This window comes from Pyrus communis, chromosome 5, assembly GCF_963583255.1.
Source record: "Pyrus communis chromosome 5, drPyrComm1.1, whole genome shotgun sequence".
Lineage (NCBI taxonomy): Eukaryota > Viridiplantae > Streptophyta > Magnoliopsida > Rosales > Rosaceae > Pyrus > Pyrus communis.
In genome coordinates, this window is record NC_084807.1 from 2237642 (window position 1) to 2262738 (window position 25097).

At 37.1% G+C, this 25097-nt stretch overlaps 3 protein-coding genes across 3 annotated transcripts; 1 reads left to right on the forward strand and 2 right to left on the reverse strand.

Annotated features, from left to right (window-relative positions):
* Positions 1-2279: 2279 nt before the first annotated feature.
* On the forward strand, positions 2280-8494 carry LOC137733978 (F-box protein At3g54460-like). The gene is made up of 9 exons (XM_068473203.1): positions 2280-2979; positions 3427-5943; positions 6033-6246; positions 6349-6630; positions 6727-6786; positions 6894-7024; positions 7300-7414; positions 7851-8000; positions 8162-8494. The coding sequence occupies exons 1-8, from the start codon at positions 2441-2443 to the stop codon at positions 7995-7997; spliced, it is 4005 nt and encodes a 1334-aa protein (XP_068329304.1). The 5' UTR covers positions 2280-2440; the 3' UTR covers positions 7998-8000; positions 8162-8494.
* Positions 8495-9616: 1122 nt separating this feature from the next.
* On the reverse strand, positions 9617-17728 carry LOC137733979 (PH, RCC1 and FYVE domains-containing protein 1-like). Its single transcript, XM_068473204.1, has 9 exons — positions 17162-17728; positions 16329-16415; positions 15008-15097; positions 14653-14733; positions 14173-14364; positions 12019-14091; positions 11446-11592; positions 10564-10928; positions 9617-10268 (listed from the first exon to the last, which is right to left on the reverse strand). Exons 1-9 carry the CDS (start codon positions 17228-17230, stop codon positions 10136-10138), a joined length of 3237 nt encoding a protein of 1078 aa, XP_068329305.1. The 5' UTR covers positions 17231-17728; the 3' UTR covers positions 9617-10135.
* A 2474-nt stretch (positions 17729-20202) lies between these two features.
* LOC137733982 (two-component response regulator ORR9-like) lies at positions 20203-22090 on the reverse strand. Its single transcript, XM_068473207.1, has 4 exons — positions 21749-22090; positions 21197-21384; positions 20769-20839; positions 20203-20611 (listed from the first exon to the last, which is right to left on the reverse strand). Exons 1-4 carry the CDS (start codon positions 21855-21857, stop codon positions 20452-20454), a joined length of 528 nt encoding a protein of 175 aa, XP_068329308.1. The 5' UTR covers positions 21858-22090; the 3' UTR covers positions 20203-20451.
* Between the last annotated feature and the right edge of the window lie 3007 nt (positions 22091-25097).

Genomic DNA, 25097 nt, shown 5'->3' on the forward strand with positions numbered 1-25097 from the left:
TAAAACTAAAGAGAGAAAAAGTTTTAAATAAACCAAAAGAAACACATTACTGGCTGCTAGCACAGCTTCTGCCTCCGCCATAATGCTTTGTAATGCTTTCAAGCTAAATGTCGATGTTTATTTGGCACCTCCACCTACACACACCTCCCTCCCTTCCTTCCTAGCTAGCTCTCCATTGCAACTCAAAACATTTGCTTTTTTATAATCCGACTTAACAGAATAGAGATTCCGGACATAAAAAAGGAGTGGTCCGGGCAATATTTGGCCTTAAGTGGCTGCGCCAAGAGAGATTCCGGGCACTGTAGAACACGCCATCCAAATCTTGCTAAGCATTTGCTATGTTGTTACCTTCTGAGTTTTTTTTTTCTCTCCACCAAAACCTTGATAGAAGTCTTTGTATTTCCTTGCATAGATTGGCTGGCTGTTTACAGCTTGACACTGCAAAATCGGGCAATGCAGAGGCCACAGCTTTCACTAGAACCTCTTTACTCGCTGGCAATAAGAAATGTTGCACCCAGCCATGAACCCTCGCCTACACACCACGGTCAAATACTTTCCTCTTTGAAGCACAAAAGTCCGCCTTCAATCCAAGATAATCTTCATCACTTCCACCAATCGCTTCTTAAGGTTTTTTTTTTTTTTTTTTTTTTTTTTTTCTCATACCGATAAACCCTTCTGCACATGTTAAAAACAAAATCGGAGAGAGTGGATCGCCTTGTCTTAATCCTCGAATATATCCTGAAGGTTCCCCATTGACCAGAATGCTATATGCTAGAACTTAAACGACATATATCCGACTGTTAAGAAATCGAAGTGAATGGATCTTTTGCATTGACGAACAGAGAGAGTTGTAAATTTACACAAAACCACCAGTGAGAGGACATCCCAAAACTTCAAAATTTTGAAGCATCCTTGGTTCCTCCTCTTCAGAAAAGGTTTGAAGTGATCTGTCACATTCCGATATTTCTATATTGTCGAGAGAGGTGAGATTGTTCAGTATTTTGGGAAGAAGCTCGAGCTTCGGCAGTCGCTGAAGTTGAAGAAAGGATAACTAGCAGGCAACAGCCAATCCTCTGGGAAGGACACCAGTCCTTGACAACCAAGGTGAGATTTGTGAGACAGGTGAGTCTGTGCAGTCCCTACTCGAACGAAGGCTTGAAGTTTTCGCAATCCATGATCGACAATGAAGATACATTGCTTGGCAAACCACCCTCTGGATCATCACTTAGGATATTATACTAATACAACGTCATCTTTATGAATGACAGCTTCTCTTTGGGAGCCGAGGGTTGCCGACGTGAACAGTAGTAGCAGAATCAGATTCCTCCCTCCCCGCAGAAGCGGCCTCACTAACAGCCGAAGCAGTCCTCTTGTCGCGACGTGAAGATTCAGTAACTCGGCACAAAGCCCTCCTTCCTGTTTGATGCAACGTCACGCGGTAGCGGCGATCCTTGCCTGTTTCCATACTGGCATTAGCAACTGCCTCCTATGAGTAAATTTTGGAGATTACTATTCACACACCTACTACGGAAAAGTATTCGGTGATCCTAGGGATCCGTGATTTCGTTCATCGTACATCATGCGGTCATAAATTATTTCAAAATTTAAAATTAAATATGAATAGTACCTAACGAAAATTGACCGTACGATATACAATGAACGGATGAGATTACGGGATCCCTAAGAAAATGATCATTTTCCCACTTTTACTTCACACACATCCTTATTAATTCTTGGTCATTAATCTTCTTCAATTCTTTCAGTAGTAAAATAAGAGAATTGTCTGAAAAATAAAAATAGGTGTGTGTGAATAGGATTATCTTGAATTTTGTTCATTTTTGGAATAAATAAGATATTTAATTTAATCTCTCGATATTTTAAAATGTAACCAAAGCTGATTGTAAGTGCAAGTAAACCATTACAGTGACCTGTGGACGAATTTTAAGTTTGTATTTTACATGGTACGTACTGAATTTAATTCTTGACGCACGTGAATTGTACAATAATTATAAAAAAAAGTTGAAATATATCTCTGAGTATTTTTAACTCCCAAAAACAAAAAAACCGCCGCGGCCAAGTCACAATTCCCTTCTTTAAAACGAAAAAAAAAAAAAAAAAAAAAAAAGAAAAGAAGGAGGAAGTGCGAGCAAAAAACCACGTGCGGTTTTATATTCTGTGAGTCAAACTATCAAAGACTCAAAAGTCCACCAAATCTCAACTGAACAACATCCAAAGCGGACCCCACAAAAAGACCAAAGCCTTACCCAAACACCAAAACTCCCTCTCCGGTCTCCGCCCCATCAAATCATCACTTGCCCCTCCTCTTCGTTTCCTAATTCCCTTCCAATTCGAATTCCAAAACCCTAATTTATCACCCAATGCCCTCTTAATTCTGTGCCCTAATCCTCTTATTTCTCACTCCCATTCTCAATTCAGTTCAATGGATGACGATACGTCGTCGTTCTCCGACCACAAGCTCTGCGGCTTCCTCTGCGCCGTTCTCACTGTCACTTCCTCCCCGGACCCCCGCCAAACCCCACCATTCGGCACCCGCTTCCGAATTTCCCAATCCGAAGTCAATTTCACTTCCCCAAACGGCGTTGTCCTCTCCCCGGTGGACTCAATTCCCTCCGCGGATATCGTCCCGGTTCAGGACTCCAAGCAATGCGAGGTTCCGGTTCGGGAATTGGGGAGGAAGAGGAGGAACCCGGAGGCGGGGTTGAAGAATGTTGGGATGAGGAGGAGCAGGAGGAGCATCGGGCTGGTGCACGGGAGTATTAGCGTGGTGCACCAGCTCCACGCATTGGTTGTGAACAAGTGCTTGATGATCGATGCTCGATTGGTTCGGGTTGAGGCTGGAGTCAGTGGAGAGGTCAGGGCTGTGGTGCTGATCGATGTCTATCTCCCAATTGCATTGCTGGCTGGCTGGCAGTTCCCGAGATCTGGCTCCATTGCTGGAGCTCTGTTTCGACATTTGAGGTAAATGTGTATATCCATTTGTTTTGATTAGCTAGTTCGCAATTGTTAAACCGAAAAAGGTGAGGACTGAGACAGGTAGAAATGAACATTGTTGTATCAAGTATCAACATTTTTATTTCCTAGTTATGTTATGGTTTGCATTTCGATAATTTAGGCTCTGGTTCCGATGCTATGCATCGAATATTTGGGTTGTTTGTGTGCCGAAGGATTACACTCTCACACTCCTGTCCACAAAAATGATCACTTGTAAATAAAAAGCATATACATATGTCATCTTACTTTTTAAAGTTTTCCACTTTGCCACTTTGAATTTGTTTTTGTTCGTTTTATTTATATGCGTGGTTGCAGTTGGTTGATTCCGATTCATTGCAAGGGTCCTTTACCCTAAATTGAAAACCTTTCTATCTTCCTTCTCGCCCTAACAAGTTCAACAACGTTAATTTGCAGTTCTGACTGGGGAGAGAGAAGCGCAATGCTCAACAGCGGAGATTATCTTGAAAATACTTTAGGAGCTAACAGAAGCATATGGAATCTTTCAGATTGTCACGTTTTTGTTTGCAAGCTGCATCATAATTTCATGGATACTTCAAAGAAAAGGCTATTTGAACTTCACGAAATTTTTAAGAGCTTACCTGGTGTTGCAAAAACAGGAAAAGCTGGTTCTTCTAGAATACAATCCTGTGACGACTCTTGCAGATCTGGTATTTGTGAGATATCTGATGACATTTTACTTAATATTCTAGCTGCACTTAACCCAACTGACCTTGTTAGGGTGTCTGCAACCTGCTGCCATCTGAGACTGTTGGCCGTCTCAATCATGCCATGTATGAAACTTAAACTTTTTCCTCATCAGCAGGCAGCAGTAGAGTGGATGCTACAGCGTGAGAGAAATGCTGACATCCTGCCACATCCCTTGTACTCGTCTTTCTCAACTGAAGATGGATTTTCTTTCTACATAAACACCATCTCTGGGAAAATAGACACTGGGGTAGCTCCCACTGTGAATGATTTTCATGGGGGAATGTTCTGTGATGAGCCCGGATTAGGCAAGACTATAACTGCTCTTTCCCTTATTCTAAAGACACAGGGAGCACTGGCAAATCCACCAGACAGGGTACATGTTAACTGGTGTACACATAATGGAGACCCAAGAAGCGGTTATTATGAGCTTAATGGTGATTATGTTGCTGACAGGAGGATGCTCATGGAAAAGAGGGACAGCGGTCAGAATTCTCAAAATTATATTTGGGATTCCAAATACCAACGATCCAAAAGAGCCAGGCTAGTTCTTCATGATGAGAAAATTACAGGATTTAATAATTCATGTCCTGGACCTTATGGTAAAGGAATGGAAACACCAGCAGCTGCATACTCCGATCCAGCAGTGGGTGGGGTTCGAAGCACCAGGAGCTTGAGCAGCATCAGTAAAAATCTTTTTCCCACATTTGAAGGTGCATCTAGCAATGCGAGCAAAAGTAATAGGAAAAGGAGGCCTAGGAAGGTTAAGGCAGATAAGTATGATTATAAGGACTCCTGGGTTCAGTGTGATGCTTGCTGCAAGTGGCGGAAGCTTCCAGCTAGTATTGCTGATGCTAGTGAAGCATGGTTTTGTAGCATGAATGCTGATCCGTTCTACCAAAGTTGTAGCGTTCCTGAAGAAGCCTGGGATAATTGCCTTCCAATAACACATTTACTGGGATTTTGCACAAAAGGAACCATTGGAGGAGAGGAACAAAACGTTCGTTTCTTCGTTAGTGTGCTTAAAGAGCATTATGCGTTGATAAATTCTATAACAAAGAAATCCTTAATTTGGTTGACTAACCTTTCTCCTGACAAGCTCTCGGCAATGGAGACAAATGGTTTGCGAAGTCCTTTCATGATCACTTGCGTGGCGCCTGGTGAAGATGCCCATGGGTTTCAAAAAATATTTCAAGCATTTGGTCTCAAAAGAAGAGTAGAAAAGGGTGTTAGTAGGTGGTTTTACCCACGAAATCTTGACAATATGAGTTTTGACGTTGCTGCTCTCAAAATTGCTCTTTGTTCACCTTTGGATTCAGTCAGGCTGTATCTTTCTAGGGCAACCCTAATTGTTGTTCCATCAAATTTAGTTGATCATTGGAACACTCAAATTCAGAAGCATGTAAGGCCTGGTCAGCTACGAGTTTACGTTTGGAATGATCATAGGAAGCCTTCTGCACACAGTCTGGCTTGGGACTATGATGTTGTCATAACCACATTCAACCGTTTAAGTGCAGAGTGGGGCCCTCAGAAGAAAAGTGCAATGATGCAAGTGCACTGGCTTAGAGTCATGCTAGATGAGGGGCACACCCTTGGCTCAAGTCTTAGCTTGACAAACAAAATGCAGATGGCAGTTTCATTGATGGCTTCAAACCGTTGGATATTGACTGGAACTCCAACTCCTAATACACCCAACAGTCAACTCTCACATCTTCAACCATTGCTCAAGTTCCTTCACGAGGAAGCTTATGGGCAGAATCATAAATCATGGGAAGCTGGGATTCTTAGGCCTTTTGAAGCAAAGATGGAAGAAGGACGATCACGTTTGTTGCATTTACTGCATAGGTGCATGATTAGTGCAAGAAAGGTAGATTTGCTGGCTATCCCACCCTGCATCAAGAAAGTTACTTATCTTGATTTTACCGAGGAACATGCTAGAAGTTACAACGAATTGGTAGTTACAGTGCAGCGTAATATATTAATGGCTGACTGGAACGATCCTTCTCATGTTGAGAGTCTTTTGAATCCAAAGCAATGGAAGTTTCGAAGTGCAACTATTGGAAATGTCAGGCTATCGTGCTGTGTGGCTGGGCATATAAAAGTAACAGAAGCTGGTGAAGATATTCAGGAAACGATGGATATTCTAGTTGAGAATGGTCTAGATCCCATGTCAGAGGAGTATGCTTATATAAAATATTATCTTGTTTACGGCGGCAACTGTGTGAGGTAATATTTGTTTTTGACAACCCCCGCACTCCCACCTTTGGCAGATAAAATATGATTACTGATTAGAGATTGCATTTTTATTTTATCAGGTGCAAGGAATGGTGTCGGTTACCTGTCATTACACCATGTAGGCATCTTTTATGCCTCGATTGTGTTGCTTTGGACAGTGAACAGTGTACATTTCCTGGTTGTGGCAATTTATATGAGATGCAAACTCCTGATGAATTAGCTCGACCAGAAAATCCCAATCCAAAATGGCCTGTTCCTAAAGATCTTATTGAGCTACAGCCCTCATATAAACAGGCAAGCATGGCTCTCAAGACAAGTTGAACTATTTTCAGCTTGTTTTTTTGTTTCTTGTGTTTTACCATTTTTGCCGATGTAGGGTTTTTGGCTTTTATGCAGGATAACTGGGATCCTGATTGGCAGTCAACATCTAGCAGTAAAGTCGCCTATATTGTAGAGAAATTGAAAGCATTGCAGGAAGCTAACAGCAAATTTTTTTGCCCTCCAGATTACAACGATAATTCCTTGCACACTGAAAATTTACTGTCTGAGATAAGCGATTCAAAAGGATCAATGCAAATCCATGACTTTAAAATGAGCACCAAGACTCAAGATACAAACTTGGAAAAAGTTTTGGTATTTTCTCAATTTCTTGAGCATATACATGTTATTGAACAGCAGGTGAGTAATATATACCATACTATCTCATGGATTTTTGCTATTATATGATTCTGGCTGTGCAAGTAATGGGATTTGAATTTCTTACTTTTTGGTTAGTTGGCGATTGCTGGTATTAAATATGCTGGGATGTATAGCCCATTGCATGCTAGCAACAAGGTACATGTTTTCCCTCTCGAATTATATATTTTTTCTTGTTTGTTGTGTGCTTTCAGTTAATTCTCTTTTCGTTTTTCTTGTAAGGTTAATATACTTTCCTTTTTCAGTTGAAGTCATTGGCCATGTTCCAGCATGATCCTAGTTGCACTGTTCTTTTGATGGATGGAAGTGCTGCATTGGGCCTCGATTTGAGCTTTGTGACACATGTATTTTTAATGGAACCAATATGGAACAGGAGGTTATCATTATTAAATCCCTATTATCATGTTTTCTTCTTTTTTTATTTTGAACTGAAAATATGGCGTGCGTTAAAAATATGAAAATAAAAATAAAAGTCTGACGGCTTAATTCAGCTCTGTTTTGGAAAGGAACTTTCTCTTTCAGTTCTAACCTGTGTTTTTCAAAGATCAAGGCTTCTTTTTACTAGTGGCTTCAATAAATTACAATACAATGGTCAATAAATTTATGTTTCCTTTTGATATTAATCTGTTCTATTGGTTTAAATGTCATTAGCATGGAGGAACAAGTTGTTAGTCGTGCTCATCGTATGGGTGCTACTCGTCCAATACACGTGGAAACTCTAGCAATGCGTGGTACAATTGAAGAGCAAATGCTGGAGTTCTTACAGGTAAACTCATACCAGTGGTTTCAGTTCATAGTGTTCTAGCGATCTTTTAAAAAGATTTAGCAGGTGTTTGATAAATTCTCTGTATGATTGTCAGAGTATAAGTATATTAATTACTGCATTTCCTAACAAATAAAATATCGTGTATTTCATTCCACATGCATTTTTCAGTTGAAATTTAGAACTTTGTAAAATATTCACTGAAACTTCGTTATATAATGTATCTCTAAGGAAACAGTTCTCCTCTTTTGTTCTCTTAATCTCTCGCTTTCTCTGTGGTCGGTGTGTTTGTCTGTACGCGTGGGTAGGCTATGTTATATGACTCCTACTTTCTTCCAGTGTGTTTATGTTTTTATGTTTTATTTATACTTTTTTTTGGAATTTTAAGGTTCAAATATTAGGAATTATTGTGTTATAGGCTTCCTTCATGTTGCTTCAGGATGCCGATGAGTGCAGAAGATTTTTAAAGGAAGAGGCTGGAAAATCTGAACCTGTAGGGGCACGAACTCAGCGTTCACTACATGATTTTGCCGAGAGCAATTATCTGTCTCATCTTAGCTTTGTGCGGACAAATCCAAAGATGTAAAAGGTTGGTGCATGATTTCTCTCGATTCTGGTAGTTTTGACTCGAACTTAACTTTTCATTTTGCTTAAGGGTGTTAATTTGGATATGACCTTTTCGTCAATCGTACTTGAACTTTCTTTTGTTGAAGGTTTGGTTTTCTCATACATTTATTTTTTCGCGTGCAGGAATGTGACCATTTTGTACATACCATCGATAACATTTTAGCATTTGAATCACGACCATTTTTGCTGGTATCGTCTTGCCAACGCTGGTTTCTTTTCAAGCAGTACAAAAATTGAACTGGCTTACAAATCCTAGGACCCGGTTATGTGGGCACGCGACCTCTTAGGAACAAGTTGCTACTCTGGCTTTTTGCAGACTTGGCTTAGGAGTATCCTGTCATTATGTGTATATATAAAGTATGTATTTATTTATTTCTCAATTGTAGCATTGTATCATGGCTTAAATGTCAAAATGGTCATGTGTTATAGCCATTCAATCAATTTAGCCTCCGTGTTGTCAATTTGGCCAATTTAGGCCTCGTGTTTATCTTCGCAAGCCAATTAAGGACATTCTATCTAATTTCTGTTAAAAATTTCATACAATAATTATAACCTATTATAGAAAAATATTTTTCAATTAAAATAGAAAGAAATATAATTTCAAAATCACCAAAAAGAAAAAAAAAAAAAAAAAAAAAAAAAAAAAAAAACCCAACTCAACTGTCATCTACCTTATCCTTGACCCAAACCCCAACCATACCCACACACAGGAAACTCGGCTAAAGCGTCTCTATATCCACCTTGACTCCACTTCACCACGCCAGTTCCATCATTATAGTCTCAAGAAAATTAATATTGACCACCTCTCCTTTGACTATGTAATCGAAAAATTGACCGCAGTTGAGAGAGCTATATATTACCTTCTCTCTTTACTTAAATTAAAATTTATAGAAAAATGAAAATCAATAAAAAGAAAATAACACATCTGTATATATAAAGTGAGAAGGCAAAAATGGTGAAGCTTTCAATATTTCCTACAATGCTCTCGCTTTGATAGAGAAGAACAATGAACAACTACCCAAACAACATAGGGACAATACGATAATTTTATATGTTTTAAATGTATCTTCAAACCCACGTTGTGCGTTGTGGGTGGCTGATTATTCTTTCTTTGTTTTTGAATTTTTTTATCCACAAATATGTGATTAGATCTAAAAAAGAAATAAAACTTAAATTTTATATTAACCCAATAACTATAAAGAAAAACTAATGAAAAGTCCAAAAAAACTTTAGTTTGAATAAAAAATAACAAACAAAGGTGTAGTGAGTAGTACCAAGATAAACATGTGATTTTTCGTTAAAAGTAAACAGTATGAGGAGTGTTTTGTTAAAACTCTTTAACTATAACACATGGTCCATTTTGACCTTTGAGCCTGGTATCATTAATATGTCCCAGAAAAAGTAAATTTATTTCTAATAATTGTTGCCGATTACTTTTTTCTCTTTCTTTCCTGAATTGGCACATCGAGTGCAATTTATGTCACGCAAAGGAGTGATTCACTTTAATAAATTTATAATTTCAATGGCGTCGACTATCAGAAACCAATTTATATGAACATAAAGACTAAGCAACTGCGATAGTTTGAAGATGGAGGAGAGACACCGTGACTACAAACACCTGTACCGGCAATCAGAAAACTTCTTCGTTTCAATTCACAGTAACCGGGCACACGAAAGATCGCTGAAACCTGTTCAACTGCATTTGAAATTTTTTTGAGCTTTTTATGTAAATAGCTGTCGAGTGAAGGATTTACAAGGAAAGTTATTTCGGAATTTGAATCCAGAAACCAACCTACTTACAAAGAATTTACATAAGCCCAACCGACCTACTATTACCATTTCCCCTCCGGAAAACAAATACTCCAATGAGTCGTCTGACGATACATTTGCAGACATGTAAATTTCGGCTGTTTCATTCGCTACAGATTTTCGTGTTTACAACATTCTCAAGGGAAAAAAAATGAGAAGGATAAAACCAAAATTTACGGGAAGAGGGGAGGAAATTACCACATTTACCTCCTTAAAATGAAAAAAATGAAGGGTCAATTGAGGGTAAAAACCCTTCTCTCCACTTGTGTCTTGACTGATATTAGCAGGTCAATGAACTAACCCTTCCCTCCCCGTCGGAATACTGGATTTTTCAACCACCGGAACATTGTACTGCTGATATACTCTACCCTTATTTGCCGCCCACCACTGCTCTGCTTGTTTCTCGCTGAACCGCTTTCGACTGACAGAATTGAGGCACTTGAAAATTAGTCATCGTCAATTAAATATGATTGAAAGTTTACTAAAAATATGGTTTGGAAGACACAGGCCTTGTAAGCAAAGGACATAACATATACGATCCCTTGACATTACTATTAGGAAGAGGAAAATAAACGAAGAATTAACACTGACATGTGATTGAAATACATATCAACATTCAATCCACACTGGAAAACACAAACACATTTATTTTCGATACCTGAGAACGTTCTGTTCAAATTTGGGTTGCATGAAGTAATCAGGAAAAAGGGGCATACCTGAAGCGAACACGCTTGAGATCTTTGACACCTCCAGGCAAGGAAACTAGGGTAATATATACACCAGGCTCATCTTGCTCAACCCATTCATCCCCTTGTGCTGTTTCAGCTTTTGCTCCTCTGTTTTTATGCCTAGCTGTTGCTTCTGAATGTGCCACTTCAGTGTGATTCGAAGTGGCCCGTGGCACGTCAGAAATTATCTCACTGCTCGATACAATTGAATAAGGTTCAGAGAAATTCAATGTACTGCTTGTTTTCTCAACGGCTGTAGTAGAAACTTCACGAGTGGGACTGGAAGAGTCTAATGGACGAGTATCCATGTTTCTTGCTGTTCCAATTGGTAACCTTTCAGCCATTTCCTTTAACTAACATAAATGAAACAAGGTATTAATTCAGACTGCATTCAATAGAAGACTTGCAACTGACATAATAATTCTAACTTCCATTACCGATCCTACATTTATATTTCCATATGAGGCACATCACCCTCAAAACTGAAATTTTAGTACAACAGTCCTAAATAGGATAATATACTGAGGACCTAAATAAACTTAAAGGTATAAATTGTTAGTTATATATCTATTGGATGTTTATCATTATCTCCATATTATTGATTAAGAACTGTAAACTTGATCATATGCACATAGCACCTAAATAAGGTTCCTGTTTAAAGTTACGAAGTTCCATACATCCTCAATGATACGAAAAACACATTGACTTCATCATTATTTTCTTTTCTTTTGCATTTCCCACGGTATGTTAATATCCAGATAAATTAGTGCTTGTGCTTGAAAAATCAAACCGACCACAATCCTTATTGCAAACCCTAAATTGCTTAAATGCAGAACGCATACTCACTATAAACATGAGAATGAAACCTACTTGGGCTGTGAGCGACTTAATTACTTCCTTTGCTGCTTTGCATTTCACAGTTTCTTCCCCTGCTACTTTCAGAGCCTCCTTCAACTGTTGGGCAGTTTTTTCCATCTCAATTTCTCGAAGATGAGCTTTACGAGTAAGATCTTCAACCTACACCATAAGATCGATTAGTTGAAAGAACAAAGTTAGAACCTCATCCATGTAATTTTGCACAGTGAATGCAAGAAAAACAGAATAAAAGGTAATCACCATGGTAAAGTAGAATGAAGGAGAAAACTGGAGGAAAACATAAAAGAATATCACATTGCTGCTCATCGCCCTAAAATTATTATATACAAAGTACTGACATACAAAGTAGAGAAAATGGCATCGACATCTAGCAATCCTTCTCCCTATTAGACAGTGCGATATCATCCCAGAGTTGAACACAAAATCAAATTGTTACTCAAACAGAAAGACAAGTTATCCTCAGGAGGAAGTAAATTTGCCTTGACTGAAATGCAGGGAAAACTAGACATTGAACAGAAAAGTTAATTTTCACAGTTATTGACAACCAAAAAAAGACAAGCAACATACCTGAGCTTTTAATTTTAGAACTTCTTCACTCAGACTGACATTTTTCCTTTTAGCATCATCCCCAACTTTTGGAAGAGTAAGCCCCGAAAGAGCTGGGGTTGGTGTTGTGGAACGAGGTGGACTAGATCGTCTCGATGTTGGTGATGTTGCTCGAGATGCAATTCTGGATCCAGGAAGCGAAGCTGAGAAAAACTTTTTGGATGATCCAAAAACTGGGTTGAAAGATCTAGTCCCATTGAGTGCTCGACGCTCAGAAACTCCATTTGCAATGGGAATAACACAATTGCTGCTGAAATCCATTTTCTTGTTTCTTTTGGAAGATCCACTTTCCATTTCTTTAAAATTGGTTTGAATCAGTTCGTTGAATCCCTGATTCATACTTCCTCTTCTACTAATAGCAGACCCAGATGAAGAGTTGGTTTCAGTCGCCTTCCGAAGTTTAGCAAAACAAATATCACAGACCCGGTAAGGTTTGTTTGGGTTTGGTGCCATGGAAGCCTTGAGACACTTTTTGCTGCTGCATGAATGGCATAACACAAGTCCACAATTATAACAATTGTGTCTTTTTCTTTTAAAATTAAATGGAAGGCGACAGCCAGAACACATTGACTGATCAATACCAGAGAGCCATTTGTGAAGACAGATAGCAGCAGTAAAGTTAGTGCCACAGACAATACTCTTGACTTGTTTATCTTTTAAAGCTTCAACTAATGTTGGTGAAAATTTATCTTCTGTATCTCGAAGACCTAATCGACCATTTGCACCCTTTCCCCAAGTGTAAACCTCAGTTCTTGAAGTTAAAACTGCAACATGATTAGCACCACAAGCAATTTCTTCAACAAAACTCTTCATTAGCTTTCCCTCAACACGTCTTGGAAGTTTCCCGTCAGCTTTAGGGACCCCTAATTGACCAAAAACAGGGCTTCCCATAGTGTAAACATGGCCCGTAGTTGTAAGTGCAACAGTCAGGCTTTGTCCACAGGCAACTTTACAAAAGTTGGGTTCAACCAAAGAAGCAACACAAGTGGGCACAAGTCTTGCTTCCTTGTCACCATGTCCAAGTCGACCTTTATCTCCATCTCCCCATGTAAAAAGCTTTCCAGAAGAGCAATTGCTGGAACTTGATGACCCCACCATAACTTCAATTACTGCTGCAGTGTGCCAAACACCACAAGCTACTCGCACAGTACGGAGACCTTTAAGGGAATCAACCTCCCTGGGCACTGAAATGCTCTTTCGGTCCCCATGACCTAGAACACCAAATGTGCCATCGCCAAAAGTAAACAATTGCCCAGCAGAGGTCACAACAGCTGTGTGCCACGGTCCACATGAAACTGATGAGACATGAATTCCCTCTAAAGGTCCATTTAGCTTTTTTGGGACCCATTGACTTGATTGAAACCCATGACCAAGGAGCGCAAAATTGGAAGTACTGCCACCCCATGTGTACATGTCACCGGAAAGTGTGACAGCACAAGAATGGTATTCCCCACATGCTAAAAATTCAATATTCATATTTTTCAGAGCATCTATGAGTTTTGGATGCGAAACATCAGCATCCACACCATGTCCAAGTCTGCCTCCTAATTCTTCACCCCAAGAAAATACCTCTCCTTGCTTGGTTACAAAAGCAGCATGCTGTCCACCACAAGCTATGCTTTGAACATCAAGTACTACAGCAGATTCCAAGACTTTAGGCACAAAAGAATCCATCTTACAACTAGAAGAACTTTCAACTCTATGTGATCCTCCACCCAGAAAGCAATCACCAACGCCTTCCCCCCAAATGAAAACATCCCCTAAAGCATCAACTTCATCATGACCAGAGCCTTGACTTGATGAGCTAACAGCACTTGATAAACTTACTCTAAATGCATCCACACCTGCACCTTTTGTTCGTCCATTCATTCCATCTGAGCCTCCCGATGATGGAACTGAGGCACAAGCAGCATCTGAAGGGAAGGGGATTTTTGGGGGCAGGGCATATAACATGACATCCGATAAAGCCTTCTCTAAACCAATTTTAGGAGGGCTTTCAAATGCAGCATGAAGATGAAACGGTTCCACGCCATCCTGCAGCAGTGACAAGAAGATTATTTACTTCTATGTTACAGTTTAGGCACGGCAATAACAGAAGAGACAAAAATAGATCACCTTCTGCGAACTATCACCACTACAAAATGGAGAGCTCAATGGAGAACTTTGTTGGGTGTGTGATCTCGGACTGTTTGCCTCAGATGTAATTCCACTTCTTGATTCTGGTCTCCCTTTCTGATGAAGGCCACGTGATATTAATGCTTTTAGACCAGTAAACCAAACTTCAGCTTCATCTTTATCCTTGCATATCTGGCATAAGCAAGTAAAAATTAAAAAAAAAATAAGTAAATGAAATTTATGGAAGAGCACACAGGGGGTACGATACATAAGTAATACATAGGAAAGTTAAACGTAAAGAAGTAAATGGATTGGAAAAGAGAAAAGAAAGTCGTGAAAATAAACTATTACAATGTAAAATTTATAAATGATTAGACAACAATACGTCCTCTACTATAAAAGGAGAAGAATAGTTGAGCATGGAGAAAAAATATCTAAGAGTCGGATACAGCAGAAATCAACAACGAAGAAGATGCTTACCAAATCCAAAGACCTATCATTACAAATAAGAGAAAATGACTGATATTCCTTTTCAGGCCGAGGATACCTCTGAAAGGTTTGCTGCAGTAATATCAAATTACAGGATGTTCAGTTACATTCATAACTGAGAAATAAATGACAAAGGGAATTAAATAAGCAATACAAGAATAAAAATCAATAGGGACCATGATATAATCCGGTGGAAATATAGTTCTAGAAAGAACTAAAGATAAATCTACAGGTGCTAAAAATAACGGATATATATTATTTGTATGTTCTTGTCATCTATAATAGGCATATTATTGAAGTATTCACCATTGAAGAGGTGTAGAAGATCACAACATGAAGAACTTACAGTGCGCTGACCAGGTACAATTCGCAAGACTTGGCTTAGTTTAACACATTTCTCCTCTTTTCCTGAGTACCATATTAGAACAGATTCATCCTGAAAGAAGCAACATGGAATAACATTCAAAATCCAAGTAGAAAGAGGAAATTGATGGCAAGATTTCTTTGCTCAATACATCACTAGAAACTGCGATAAATGACTCATACAAATCATGTTATTAGATCTCATAAAACTAACAAAACTATCATAAAAGGGGCTTTTTAGCCAAAATGGTCCCTGAGATTTGCATAACTCCTCACTTTGGTCCCCGAGATTTGAAATAAATACAAGTGGTCCTGAGATTGTCCACCATCAATCATTTTGGTCCTTTCGTAAATAGTTATGTTAAATAAAGATTAAAATGACAAAACTACCCTCAATTTAATAAACGATAGAACAAAATGATTTGACAAAAGTTAAGGGTATTTATGTTATTTTATCCTTATTTAATCTAGATTTTTCACGGAATGACCAAAATGATTGATGGTGGACAAACTCAGGGACCAATTCTATCGATTTCAAATCTCAGGGACCAAAATGAGGAGTTATGCAAATCTCAGGGACCATTTTAGATAAAAAGCCTAAAAGGAATAATAGTGCTTTAAGGCTGTGTAACAATAGAACTTCAGATGAAGAGTTTACTCCAACATCAAGAAGGCTAGATATAGACATGAGCAAGCATCCAAAACTTATTACTAGTATGCTGATCCAATATTCACCACATAGCAGATGTACTAGAATGTGAATACCGAGCAATATGAAGAGTATGTTCAACACTGTTTAAACCCTTCTTACCAAATTGTCCCGGAATATCAAAGACAATGCCTATGGCATACAGACATTGTAAATATTTTGCTTCACTTACTATGCCCTGCCTACTTTACTCTTACCAAGTAATTTTTTCTTGCTAGACTATCAATCCGGACCATTGGTGAGGTAGAAGCATATGTGCATGTGCAGGCCTAATTCAGTCTGGCTGCATAACATGCCAAAAACATAACTAGAGATATTGCTAAATATAAAATTCTAAGACACTGTAAAGCCATCAAATACTTCACTACAAATCCCTTTTGACATACCTTCAAGACCTAACATATACTTAGTGAAGCAAGAAATGGATAATCATTATGCACAAGCATGAATGCAAGACAAGTCATTCATAAGAACTCAGATTCACATTTGAAAACTCCAAGAAAGAACAATAAGCAATTTAGAACAAAATAAAAAATAAAAATTGCAAAAACCAATATAAGAATGTATATTGCTCTTCAAATACAGTTGGACATACATTGGAAAGCCTGAAAGGACAAAATTTGGGTTTTCCTCTGCGCCCATACTTGAGCAATTGTGCCCCTTTTTTCAGAGCAGTGATGGCCTGCTTTGAAATGAGCACAGAATATGAATTAGATCAAACTACATATTTTCTCCAAACTGATAACTGTACGGAAAAGAAGGATATTAATAGCACTGCAGAACAAGATGAATCAGTGGGGATTAAAAAACAGCGCACTGTTAGTTGCAATAACATCCAACTAAATGTATGAATGTTGCTACATCTATTTGAAAAACTTAAGACGTCACTTCTATTAGAACATCTGTGTTTTGAGGCATATGAAACAGCTATTCATCAAGTTTCATTCTTTCCCATTTTTTCCAAGTGCACACACACACACGCAAACATGTGCGCATATCCATGGGAAATAATCCATACCACAGTCCACGTAAACGGCAATGTAGACACGAACAGTGAGTTGTCTCCTAAGTGCGTACACAACTCCTTACATATTCACTAAGTCAATCCAACAACAAATGCGGCATGAGATTATGCTGCGGATAAACAGCTGATTCGGTGACTATAAGTATCATTCATATTTATGTTTCTTCGTATTGCATTTCTCATCGACACAGCCAACCTTTCAAACTATAAGAGCTGGCAAATGTTAATAACAAGGAAAAGAACTATCAAAACCACAAAAATACGAATTAAATAAAAATTAACCATAACTAATCATTAACGACGCTTCTAATCCATTCATCAACTACACTTTCAACTTCATAAAAACAAGAAATTCAATGAAAAAACTAAATTAAATTAAAATTCCAAAGTGAATGAAACTTCACCAAGTCAATGTCCCTTTCGAGTGGGCCCGCCTTTGCCTGATCCGCAGTCATCCTGTCCATACGCAGCATCAACAACTCAATCCCCCTTTCCCTTCCGAAACCCTAACCTCCATCGCCACCACTGCACCTCCCATTGCCTCCTTCCGCAACTCCAGTTCTCTCGCCCTCTCCCTCTCCAGAGACTCAATCAGAGCTGTCGATTGAACTTCCCGACGGAGATCAGTGATTCGAATTGAAGTTCGTTCACTTCCGAATTCGAGGCAGCTCGGAATCGAGCTCGGAGAAGAGGACGAATAACAACAATGGCGACGGAAAAGCACCGAGTTTGTCCCTAAACGACGAGGCAATGCGGCCAAAAATGGTGGTTGCAGTGATGGTGATTTCCAAGGTTCTCGGCGTCGTTTACTTCGAGGCACAGTGTTTGTATGGGAGATTAACTCGGGCTGTGCAGAAAAGGAAAGCGACCGAAAAAGCGGGGGAAAATAGTGAGAGGAGAGAGAGGAGAGAGAGAGCAGAGAATCTGAGTGAGTGGAGGTGTCGAAAGTGATTGATTGATCCGGTGGGAGACTGAACTGTGCCGTTTGCCTGCCTTTTTTTTCTTTTTCAATTTATATTTTGATGTTTGTGCTAGGAAGTCAACTACTGACGCCATTGACCAATTGGCACGATTGAATGGAACAAGGGGGATCACTTTTTTTTTTTTTTTTTTTTTTTTTTTTTTTTCTTCTTCTTCTTCTTATCTTATTGTGTTTAGAATTGCTTTTAAAATAACTCAAAACGTTTTTTTATGAAAGTGTATTTACAACTATTCATTTTTTTGGGATAATTATCAATTCTTAGTAAAACTGTAAGTGAACCATGAAAAAACACTTGAATTAGCATAAAATTAGTGCTTATTTCAAAATACACTTCAGTGTTTTTGGAACCAAAAAACACTATCACCCAAAATTTTTTCAATTATTTTAAAAGTACTTACATACGAGCCTTTAATTTTTATGTATTTAAATGTTGGAAGTTGAAATTTAAGATTATTAAGAATTTTATTTTCTAGAATTTATGAACTTTCTTATTTGCCTAACCTAAAAGTACAATAGATATTGGGACAAAATTTAATCGAATAATGAAATAAGCAACGGAAAACAGATAAATAATATACGTTATCTCAATTATGTTATGGTTGGTTGTAATTTTCACGATAATGAACAAAGATTAAGAGATTGGCTAGAATCTTTAACCATGAACGTGTTGCTTTGTTGGATCATCCTCATGCTCGTGATCTTTCTCTTCATGATTAATCACGTGAAACTCTTCAAGTGTTGAGTATCTAAGAGTATCCACATTGAAAAATCTAGTAATGGATGTGGAGTGATTGATATGAATTTACTAGCATCTTGCATCAATGAGGTTAGGCGACACTAAGATGTGTTTGGCTTGGGACTTTTCCATCTTTTCTCCAAGGGACAAAAATGAATAAACATAGGATGTGAGAAAACACAAAGACTATATTATATGTATATATAAACGTTTGTTGCCCCCCATGCCACACCTCCTATAGAGTTTTGGCATCATGGACGTTATCTAATGCACCAAGCCCAATCACTTGCCCCATCTCATGCGTCAAGCTGAATCACTTGCCCATTTTGAGCTCGTTATTTGGACCCCTTTCGCTTAAATAAATCGCAAGGCCTATTTAATTAAAATCATGTCTTAATGGGCCCAAACAATTAATTTAATATAATCAACAATTAATTATATTTTATCATCATCTGCGTAACGTTAGTGTAACTTATCATAGGTGTTTTACCTCTTGGGTTCTAACCTGTCATCCTAGTGGAATAAATAAACTTTTTTTTTTTTAAACAAACAATATTATCATCACTAAGAGGGAGTGGGTGGGCTTAGCTTCACAATGGATTAGTAATAATGTGGTTCAAATTCGTTTTTGGAGAGAATCGAATCTAAGACTTATCACTCACAATGGACTAGCAATAATGTGGTTCAAATTTGCTTGGTAGAATAAATAAACTTAAACTTGAATGATATTCAAAACCTTTTGCATAATATTCAAATCCATACAATCCCAATTTCCACAAATTCAATAATATCCAAAACCAAACACTGTAAATTACATCACCAAAAATAGATTGGGATTACTAGGGTTTTGGAAATTGCTCAAACAATTCTGGATTTCAAATTTTTCGACAAAGACGGTGCAAAATCCTTTCCAGTCGGCCCCCTTATTTTTAGTAGGAAAAAAATATGAAAGCTTGAGATGGAGAAAGGATTCAACGATCGTGATCTCCGAAGGGATTTGACGTTTGTCTTTGCCGCTGGAAGCTCAAGAGTCCCTGCGTAAGTTTTTTCAAGTTTAGGATTTTGATTAAGTATAAATGATATGGTTTAAGCTGATAAGTTTATTTATAATCTACTGGTTGGTCTGAAAGAGGTACTCACATGTATTTAAATGAGGATCTTAGAATTAGAACTAAAGCCAGAATACTATTGACAGTCGATCTCCATACTACTCTGCCCTTTATAGTAGATACATGCACACAATCTGGCCTCTTTTGCCTTTCCAATAGTTTATTATTATGCGGAGACAAATTTTTTAATACGTACTTATGAAAAATTATAACTTATTACGATATGAAGTTCATTTCTACGTATAACTGCTCTAAGATGGGATTGTAATTTTATATAACTAAATAAAAGTTATTCGTATATTGAGTATTACTACAGAGAAATTTTACTGTACAAATACGATTCCATGAACATGTTTGTTTCATTTGGTTAACACGTTCAAACCTTTAAGCTAACCTTATTTTTATAATTCCCTACCCGCCCTCTAGCCCCTTGAACTAACCATTTTTGACGTATAAAGATGTCATAGCCTTTCCTCTGTTCATTTTAGAAAGTCATAACGAAGTTTCATTGCATACATATTTGACTAGCAAGAAAATAACAAGGAAAGCTAAGAAGAACAAATAAAAAAAAAGTAAAATATTCTATAGCTGACAAAAATTCAATAAATATTTTCTGCCCGTTAATTTACAATCAGATCTAAAAGAAAAAAATAGTAGAGAAGAGAAGTCTATTGAAAACTATAGAGATCAAAGGTCGTTTGATCTACATTGTGAGACGTAACGTGAGACGCATATATATCAATATTTGACAATCCATCCATCATCATTCTTACTTGATACTTCCTAAAAGAGAGAAAAATGATCAAGTGCTCATGAAGTAATCACTTCCAAGTCATTATATTTGTTCTTGTTCTATCTGGCAATGAATCAACTGCTTGTGTTAGTTCCATGCCCTTTCTTGTTGAAGTTGGGTTGGTCTTCCATGTCCACACTGCTTCTGCCCTTCAACATGTGAGGTCGAAGCTTGTTCACATCGGATAATTGTACTGGTTTAAGGAAAAACTCTTGTGCTCCTTCCTCCAAGCATCTGATCAATAATTACCCATCAAACCATGTCAGATCATGATCATATATATAATTATGTACATATATAATATACGTGTGTGTGTGTGTGTAATGATTACGTGTACAATAATTGGATGTGTATTTTCAGTGGAGATATATTAAAATATTCTCCTAATTACCTGTTGATCCTTGATGGCTCATTCTCTGACGACATAATAACAACTGGTATGTCTTTAAGCACGTTAGATTCCTGCAAATCAAGTAAATTTTTATTAGGTTTTTGAGGAAAAACTATTACCTTCTATGGATCTGCCAATTGCGTTAGGATTTGGAACAATTAAAATTTATTTGGACTTGAATTACAAACTTAGGACTTTGTAGATCAAATACTTTTTTATACTATATGATGCACCAAAATTAATCATGGGAAATTAAAAATGGGTGAATTTTCTTTTTGTTCAATCTATATTTTAATTTAATCTAAATTAGGGGGATTCGAATTTGGATGCAGAGCGGGAGGATAGCAAAATTTTGATCTAAAATATTTGGATTGTAATTGTAATATAAATCCTATGCTTTGATGAAGATTTAGGGTCCTGTGTTTTACCTTAATCTTTCTGAGGAGATCATAGCCTGTCATTCCTGGCATGCAGTAATCTGTAATGATCAAATTTACTTCAACCTCCTGGTGATGATTATCTGGGGAAAGAGAGGGAATATCTGCAGCACCCTGATCATCTTGTTCATGCAAACCCAAAAATTCCAAAGCCTTGCTTCCAGAATCAACAGCAGTAACTGTAAAAAATGCAAATGAGAGAAACCCAAAAGATTTAGCACTCAATTAAACAGAAGTACATAAATATAATCAACATTTTTAATAAAAATAAATTGAAAATGTTTTTTTTTTAAGTGAAACAATAGCAGTTTTATTAGAAAATTAAGAAAAAAATAAAAATAAAAGCATTTAAAAAGGCACCCTAGAGTAAATCCAGAGAGTCTTCAAACCAAAGAGACTCGAAAGCGAAAAACAAACCTAATTTGGCCAGTCTAATAAATTATCATGTTGACGTATCTATAGGCATGACAAGCATGAAAAGAAGCAAAAGAATGCATCCAAATCTTGAAATCATCGTGCTTATTGATCAAATTATACATTTACCTTGATAAGAAGAAGTCTTGAGAAGTCTCTCAATCAACTTTCTGTCAATGATGCTGTCATCAACAGCAAGAACATGAAACTGATGAGCCTCTGCAGCTGCCAAACCCATATTTCTGACCTTGTAATCTCAAAGGCAACACAAAAACACACAAGAAGGAAGAATACGAAGAAGAAGAACAGGAAAACTACTGAATATTATGGTGATGGCGATGGTAAAACGAGAGAAAGGGTGGGTGGGATTTAAAAGGGGAAGCCATCGGAGTAAGTGAGATAGAGAAAATCCTCTTGGAAATCTGACAGATTGGAAAGAAAGATCCGACAGATTACGTCCAGAATCTTGAGGATCTTCTATGTTGATTTTTGAATTAGCGAACAGACAAAGAAGGTGTTATTTTTTCTCTTCTATTTTTTTAAATTCTCATTTGACCTTTGAGAAAATTGACCATTACGGTCCAGTCTGAAAAATTTGCCTTATTATTAGACTTTATCTTTCTTGATATTGTTTTCAAGTCAAGATGTTGAACGAGATTATTCACCCAAAAAAAAAAAAAAATGCGCGAGATTTTGATACCTTAGTAATGAATAATAACAACTTACACGTAAAGAGTTATCTCTTATATATATAAACCGCAATTTTTGTATACGTGTTAAACTTCGATTTGCAAATAAAGAGAATAATTCCTTGAACTCAAAGCGAGAATGAGTCAAACAATTTTCATTAATAACTATTAGGTAATGTTAGAAAAACCATTTAATTATTTAAACCACATTTAGTAAACTATATGAAGTGGTTGATGATTGAATTATCACTTAAATGTTGCTTAACATGTTTATTTTAAATTAGTAATATCTCACATAATTTATAAGTTTAATTGACCTAGCATTATCCGTACACCCACAATATACATAACTCTATCTGTCAATCAAAGAAGGTTATATCTACAACCAAAGAACTTTTGCCATCAAGGCCCCCCAAAAAACTTTTAGTTTGTCAATTGTTTCATCAAGTGGAGAGTTAATTTCATTCATTTTGTACATTAAAAGCCTTGAAATTTGATGTAGATGTATAAATATCAATCCCCTTATTTTCTCACAAATCAATTAATTATTTATTTTCTTTTGTGAGTATTTATTTTAGGCGCATAAAGTTGCTCATGTGCATTGCACGACAATTAACAAAAAAGTGTGACAAAATTAAGGGTTGCAGATATAGAGATATAAATTGTATTAGGGTTCATAACCAAAATGACTGTTAGAGGATAAAATAAAACAAAGTCCATAATTTTGTAAGCATCACCAAAGATTTTCCTCAAAAGTGCTTCTAAATAGTATTTTCTCAAATTTATTTCTAGAGGAGAACATCGTATTATTATTTGGTGATGCAATTTTTAAAAATCAAGTAGTTATTATGTAATTTGAAAATACTATTTTTGGTGGTAATTTTTTGAAATGGTACAGTAATTTTTTTTGGTAATATAAATCCCTTATTATGTTATTTAGAAATGATAATCACTATTTAGGATTTTTGCAGCTACTAGTACGGGGTGCCATTGGGCTTTAGCTCTTGGCCTTTCCTTTTCGTTAGAGCCAAGGGGCACCGTAAGGCTGGAGGTATCAGGTATGCCTTCCCATGCACGTTGATGACCTACTTCATCCTCCGTACCAAATCCACGTGTAACCTCGTGGCAAGTTGTGAATGACATCATACATGACGTGAAGTCACTTGTCGCACGAATTTCACACTAGAAGCTCCGAGATAAATGAATTTTGCAATGATTGGCTGGCCAATCACTTACACGGCCAAATGGGGCAATAGCAACTTATATTGAAGGTTGTTTACCAATCAAGCATCTCAATTTAATATCACAATGTCATATAATGAAAAGTTGACGTGTTATATTGTTACATTGTATTATTGAATAAAACACTATAATGACAACAAATTCATTTGATATAAGTCATTCTTCAAATAGACATGATCTTTGGATTAATACATTTAGGAAAGTGCTGTTAACGCACTAACTTTTACATTTCACACTCTTGTTAATTTTTGACCATCGATCTTCTTCAAGTCTTTTGAGCTGAAGACCAAAAATTGAAATGAATGTGTAAGGAGTACAAATGGGTTTGTGAAGAGCAGTACCCTAAATTTATGAAGGAAAAAAAAAAAAAAAAAAGGAAATGGCGAGAGAGTGGTGGGTTAAGTGGTTACGACGATATAATTACAAAATACAACTATCTTGAAAAAGTAACAAAAAATTAAAATTTTTATAAACTCAATCTTGGCTTGAAGATTTTGAACTAACAATTGTTTCTCTTTCAATTTTATCCGATGTCTTCAAAGGGACATCCTCTTCAACCTACTGTGTTTTGGTTGCAAACTCCACTCTTATCATAATGTAAATTAGTTTAGAGTATTACTTGTACTAAAAAAAATATATTGTATTCTCTTCAATTGCATATAGTAGTAATAATGGCAAAGAAGATACCGTTAGATCTCTTGGTACGGTGATGTCGGGTTGTATCTTAAGGGTTTGGGAGGGGTGAATTTTGTTTCAAACCAAAATTGGACTGTAAAATAAATTTGGAGATGGGATCCTGCCACATAAGCAAACCTTCTAGACGTTAACACAAGAGTGATTTGAATTGTTAACGTTTAACACTCGAGATCCTAAACTTTAAGCTACACTTATAAAATGGAGGATCGTTAGATGCTCGTCGACTATATTAAAAAGAGAGAGAAAAAGTGGATGCTGTGAGGGTTTTATTGCATGCAAGGGTGAAATTTCAAGCGATTCTTGTTGATTCTCTTGCAATCAGGTCGGAATCTTCCTTCGCCCTTTGGCTTCCTTTGAAATGGAAAAAACAAATAAAATCTCTAAAATCTTGATCTGTAGGCATCAAATCAAATCATATCCTTTATTCGGGTTTCCCAATATACACAAATCTCATTATTTCAATCTCTAACATTCAAATTTTGGTCTCTCATGGATTCTTCAAATCATCTTAATATATCAATCTCAAATTACACAAAAGCGAGGAATAAGTGGGAGTGTTTTTTGTTTTTTGTTTTCCTTTGAAATAATAGACTTTCATTAAGATTAAGTGGAATGGTTACATCCTCGACTTAAAAACATTAAGAGGTAAATAGTTCCACCATTACAAGAATGTGGAGTTGGAAAACTAGCTATTGATTTCATTGATGCCTCGATGATGTCAGTGAGGTTGTAGCGACGGAAGATTGGAGTGAACAAAGCAGTCCACGTCAAGTAATTTGTGGTCGTGATTTTGATCAGATAAATCCAATATTCTGAATCGTGATAGATGTAATCAAAGAGGAATTCGAAGA

Coding starts and splice junctions, on each gene's coding strand:
- LOC137733978 (XM_068473203.1), top strand. CDS start 2,441: ATGGATGACGATACGTCGTCGTTCTCCGACCACAAGCTCTGCGGCTTC. Junction 6,247..6,348: donor TACAGCCCTCATATAAACAG/GCAAGCATGGCT, acceptor GCTTTTATGCAG/GATAACTGGGATCCTGATTG. Junction 6,787..6,893: donor CATTGCATGCTAGCAACAAG/GTACATGTTTTC, acceptor TTCCTTTTTCAG/TTGAAGTCATTGGCCATGTT.
- LOC137733979 (XM_068473204.1), bottom strand. CDS start 17,230: ATGCTGCGTATGGACAGGATGACTGCGGATCAGGCAAAGGCGGGCCCA. Junction 15,098..16,328: donor GTCCTTTCAGGCTTTCCAAT/GTATGTCCAACT, acceptor TGCTTCTTTCAG/GATGAATCTGTTCTAATATG. Junction 14,734..15,007: donor TTGTACCTGGTCAGCGCACT/GTAAGTTCTTCA, acceptor ATATTACTGCAG/CAAACCTTTCAGAGGTATCC.
- LOC137733982 (XM_068473207.1), bottom strand. CDS start 21,857: ATGGGTTTGGCAGCTGCAGAGGCTCATCAGTTTCATGTTCTTGCTGTT. Junction 20,840..21,196: donor ATCTCCTCAGAAAGATTAAG/GTAAAACACAGG, acceptor CTTGATTTGCAG/GAATCTAACGTGCTTAAAGA. Junction 20,612..20,768: donor GAGCCATCAAGGATCAACAG/GTAATTAGGAGA, acceptor ATTATTGATCAG/ATGCTTGGAGGAAGGAGCAC.